This window comes from Uloborus diversus, chromosome 8 (assembly GCF_026930045.1).
Source record: "Uloborus diversus isolate 005 chromosome 8, Udiv.v.3.1, whole genome shotgun sequence".
Taxonomy (NCBI): domain Eukaryota; kingdom Metazoa; phylum Arthropoda; class Arachnida; order Araneae; family Uloboridae; genus Uloborus; species Uloborus diversus.
The window spans coordinates 70330727-70336361 of NC_072738.1; the positions used below are offsets into that span (position 1 = coordinate 70330727).

The 5635-nt window shown below is 30.2% G+C and overlaps 1 protein-coding gene across 1 annotated transcript in view; it reads left to right on the forward strand.

Annotated features, from left to right (window-relative positions):
- The first annotated feature begins 4832 nt into the window (after window positions 1-4832).
- Window positions 4833-5635, forward strand: part of LOC129228419 (nucleoside diphosphate kinase 6-like) — a 6103-nt gene continuing 5300 nt past the window's right edge. Inside the window, exon 1 of the mRNA XM_054863098.1 lies at window positions 4833-4837. Coding sequence (XP_054719073.1) covers window positions 4833-4837 — 5 coding nt within the window. The remainder of the gene's footprint in view (window positions 4838-5635) is intronic.

Genomic DNA, 5635 nt, shown 5'->3' on the forward strand with positions numbered 1-5635 from the left:
AATAACTTCTTTGTCAGATTATGATCAGTTTTGAGATGACAAGAACCAGCAATTCTCAGAGCATTATTATAGTAATGTTCATTTTCAAGTACTCAAAATCGAAACACTTTCAATGCCAGCACTTTCTGATAAGAATAACGAAAGTATTTTGATATTGAGTAGTGAAGATGTGTTTTTGCCTGCTAATGAAGAAGCATTAGATGGTAAAATGCAAGTAAGCATTACCTTGGAAATGCTCTGCTTCTGACGACAACCGCAGGTCCTTCTCATCGCTATACTGATTTTGTTTTATCTTACAAAAAAATATTCTAGGAAAAGATACACATATGCTAGATTTTTAAAAGGGAACTTGAATAACCTTTAAAGTTTTTTAAATTATAAAGCTCGCAAAGAAAGGTTTTTGGAAGTCTCTCAAGTAGGAACTAACTACGGAGAAAGACAATCAAAGTGTTATTTCGAAAGAAAATAGGACACCACATACTAAGCGCAACAGTATTTCAAGTATTTGAAAATTTGATCGAAGAATTGATATTGAAGCATATATGGAATGTCCTTACTGAAGCTGTAACATATTTGGCATATTCATGTTAACAATGAAATGCAATATTAGAAGAAAAAATATGCTTTAACATCAACTTTATATACTCTTGGATTACATTGTTTAAAAGGACTTGAATTGGATAGTTTGTGGGAACTATTACTGGGAACTAGCTGCTCTTCCATAATGAAATGCCAAGAGACCAAACTCTTGAAATATGAAATTTTTAAGCTTCAATATTGAATCGATGCATGTTTTATGTCATGTTTATACCTTGCGTAATTAATGTCTGGATCTTACATGAAGTAAGTGGAAAAGCACTAGCAGGCTGAAATTCGTTTGAAATTTAAATGTGAAAAATAACAAGTAAAAATAATTCTCTCTCAACCAGAAAGAAAAAATTGTAAAAAAAATGTATATATAACGCACGAATAAAAGTGATAGACAACAAAAAATTAAGCATAAACGAGCACGGTACCACAGTTCAAAATGTAGAAATAAAACTATGGATATCTCATCAAAATTTTAAGCACTCATTCATGGAAAATGCAGAGCACTCATTGTTCAGTTTTATACGAAATGCATTCAGTAAATTAGACTGTACTAATATTGTCGGTAAACTATTAAGGACTAATAGATTGTATTCATTCATTCTTTTATTTGTTGAAATGTCAAATTTTTGCAGAAATATACTGTTTTTCCTTTGAAATTAGGATGTCTGGTTTGATTAGAGACAGTAGTAAACTCAAGAAAGTCCCATTTTAGATAATACAATTTTGTAAAATTTAAGTTATTCTTCATGGTTGTTCTTTCTCATACAATCTAGATTTTTTGGAATCTTACTACTAGCAGAAAAATTCTGCCGTAGTTAATGATTTGTCGAGCACAAACTATTCCCCTAGTTTTTGGAAATCTTTCCTTTAAGACTCTTAGCCCTTTGTAGATCTCCAAGGCAATTTTTCATGAAGTATCGTTTCCCGTTCTGACCTTTTCCAGTTTATTTACTCATTCTCGTCTTGATCTCGTTCACTTGTCCGTTATTGGGCTTACTGATCCATTTTTCATCTTGCACTGATGAAGGGAATTGCTTTTATAACCTCGAAACAATTGTTTGCAGAGTTTTTAAAATTCTTTTTAATTGTTTTATTTGTACAAGTATATGCGATGCGTTAATCTTACTCATCTCATTGTACAAAGTTTCTGACCGCTTTTTTACATAACAGTTTGATTCTTCTTTCATCCACAACAACGTAACAATTATTTATTTGATTTTTCACTTACACTGCATTTGATCAGCTATTTATTCACTCAATCACATTCCTTTGTCACATTTATCTGAAGAATGTTTGAATGTGACTTCTGAATGTGAATGAAAATGAGTCAATGATTAAATAACTAATTGCAGGCAATGTGGATGAAAAAACAAATGATTGTTCTGTTGCATGTGAATGAAAGATCTATTAAAGGGTTGTTTTAATTGCATGTAAATGAAAGAACAAATGCATGTGAATGAAGAACTAATGATTGTTCAAATGCATGTATATAAACGAATAATTACTGGATGAAGAAGCGATTGTTCGTAGAAATGGGTAGGAGGCATACATTAACCGATGATGAGTTGCTATTGTGTAACGTTGAATTATGTGTTGTTGATGTGACGGACGATTAGTTCAGTCTCTATACAGAGTCTCTGAAACCCCCAGAAAATTTAAGGATGCATTCCCAATCGGGTAGAGGCACGAGCCCTCTAAAACTCCATTACGTCGAGGACACGGTTCTAAAAGTCTCAGTAAATTAAACACTCATCCCCTGAAATTCACCAATAAGATGGGGATACAGTCCCTAAATATCGCCATAAGGATGAGGACACAGCCTTCAAAGTCTCCTTTATGGTCTGCAGGCAGTTCCTTCAAAGCTCCCGTGGACCAAGGGCACGGCCCCGAAAGCCCCCGAATGCCCAAGTGCAGTCGTGTCACGTCTCCATCCAATGAATTTCATTTCGAGCAAATGTTAAAAGAATTTGGAGATGATTGATGTTTTAGTTAGTTAAACCAAGTTGGTTTAACTTTTTTTTTTGGTTTATTTTGCACTATCCTGGGGCTATTCCGGACTGATGAGCCCTAATAAGGGCGAAACTGCAGGGACAAGTGTTCACCTGCAGTCTCTGGATGCCCGGGGATTTTCACTGTTTAGTCGGATCTCAAAGGTTTCCTTTTTGACTTATCAAAGTCAAAGATTATTTGAGTTACCAAAGCCCCCTTTTTTTTTTTTTGCTCTGCACTGGAAGAATCTCATTTTCTTAGGAATTAAAATTGTTTCTCTTTCTGGATAAACCATACCTTGGAGCTTGTAATTTACTTGGTAATTTAGTCACAAAAGTGGAAAACTTGAAGGCGATAATTTATTGATAAATATCTGAATTTCTGTAATAGCTAGTATTTTACATTATTGCAATCGCAAATTTTCCCTTGCGGCAGGGTTGTACTCGAAATAAGGAAATGCTTTAAGAAAAACTTAAATTTTAAAGTAGGAAACATTAAAGCACTTTTCAATCCAATAGACTTGTGTTCATCCATTCAATGCGAATTATCTAAGCTAATCAAGTTATTAAACAAAAATAGCAAATAAATCAAAGCGTTATTCACAAATTTTTCGGGGTTAACTAGTTACAGAAAGCACTATGTGAATGGCGTTAATGCTGAAGTAAATAATAAATGACAGTAAACAATTTTTTTTTAAAAAAGGAGAAAAACTTAGCGTTCAAGCTCCACATTCAAACAATTTTCGACGAAGACTTGTTTACAAGTACACTTAAATGTACTAGCTCAAAATTTTCATCAAATTTTAGTTCAAGTTGACGTTCTGGGTTCGTACTGTCATCTCTGTGCTGTATCAAAAGAGTTTCATTTGTGTTTAGAGCAAATCTTGCTTATTAACTAGTAAAGAATGTTATGTATGTATATATATCTAGTAATTAAATCAGTTACAAACATTCCTTTTACATTGATTTATTTTTAGAAATTTAAACAAAAATTTCAAAGGATTACGTTTGAATACACTACTTCTTTCTGTTGTGTAAAATAGCGGAAATCTGATAAAGATTGTAATCATTTAGATATTTGGAGGTTTTTTTTTTTTTGGTGACGAAAGCATAATCCTTTTCTTTTTACAACGAAATGCCAAATCTTTAAAATATTATTACATTTTTACTTTTCCACAAACATTAAATTGACTATTTTTATCCCATTTACGATAACGCAGCTTTATCTTTGCTTGATAATCAATTTCTCATTATCGCCTGTTTTCCTAAGAATGCCAGTTTTAAAGCCAAAACCTTTTCTCGAAAATTATCGATTTTACAGAACTTAAATTCTACTAATGTCTTTCTTATGTTGAATATTAATTTACTTTTCTATTGAAATACCGAACTTGTTTCACTGTTTAAGGTATGTTTAGTCATTTGTAAAGCTCAAACTTGGGAGCAAACATGAAATGAAATTAACCAATACCTGTTGCTGCTAATATGTAAAATGATTGTACTGTTACTACTTTTGATTGAAGATCAGAACTAGTCATGGACGATTTTGTTCATAAGTAACTGGAAAATTGTACGTTATGTCCAAAAAAAATTTACATGCATTTGATAAAGAGCTAAAGAATTTTTTTAAACCTTTATTTAAATCAGAAGTTTATTTGATGGTATGAATTTAATTGTTTATTAAAGATTTTAAAAAGTAAACTCAAATGTTAGTTTTTTTAATTTTAAACCTTTTTTTTATGATAATCTTCTGTGATATCAGAATTACATCAGGTAAAATAGTTTAACACATTGAAAAAAAGTTTCAAAGGTATCATTGTCTACTTAAGAAATGTCAAACATTCTAAAATTAAACTATTATGCATTGCTAATGTACTGAAGCTCCCCATTCTGAATGTAACTACTTGTTAGAGAGCATCAAAAAAAATATTAAAAAAAAAAAAATTAAAAAAAAAAAAAGAAAAAGAAAAAAAAAAGAAAAGAAAAAATTAAAAAAAATCAAAAAAAAGAAAAGAAAAAAAATAAAGAAAAGAAAAAAATTTGAAAAATTGAAAAAAAAAGAATGAAAAAAATAAAGAAAAGAAAGAAAAAAAATGTAAGAAAAAGAAAAAAAATGGTGCTCTCCTTTGAAAATGTTTTAAAATTTATTTGTAATCTGTTAAACTGCTATTACTTTCTGCTGTGACCTTGTTGATATGTGAAGTTTTATTAGGAGGAAAATTTCATAGATATAGTTATCATTAATATTGCAATACCATGAGGTTTGTGCACATGTCTTAAGTAGTGCCGAATACTAGGAAAATGCTATTTCGTTCTCTGGAAGACAACTGCTTGAGTTTTAAAAATTTTATTTAAATTTTTTGATGTTTTTGAGCTAAAATAAAGTTTAGTGCGATTGAAATATAATTTTCCTGTTTTATAATTTTTTAATGCACTTGTTTGACTTTATTAATTCTTTCCCTTGATTTTTCTTCTTTTAAATATTATGAATTTTATTTTTTTAAAGTTGTCTGAAAGAGAGAGAGAGGAAAAAAATGACCCTTGTTCTGGGTAAATAGGATGAAAAATTAGATTAATTTTTTTCCACATGTTGTCTTTTAATTTGTTAAACTGCCATGTTTCTTTTATCTAAGTATCTCATTACGGTGGAAAAAATCATAGATTTAAAAGTAATGCAGTCTTTTTCTAAAAAGAAAAGTAGAGAAAAGTTCAAAAAGCCATATCTTTTTTGAATTATCAGATAATCTTTAAAATATATATTTAAGCATCTAACTTTAATAAGTTCTTAAATTGAAGTATAACTTGAAAACGATCATTTTTAGCATACTTGTTCTATCACTATCTTTCAAGGTTTTAATTTTCAACACTTACATTGGATTCTGGCAAAGAAAAAAAAAAAAACGCCGATTGAGAAAATATTAAGTATACGATTAACAAAACTAAATGGCACAAAAAATTAATAAAATAGTTTACTTTCTAAACCTATGCATGTGCAGTATTTCTCAAATTTTGCCTTTTGTATTCTGCATTGCTTTGTAAGATAATGTGTGTGGCACTAA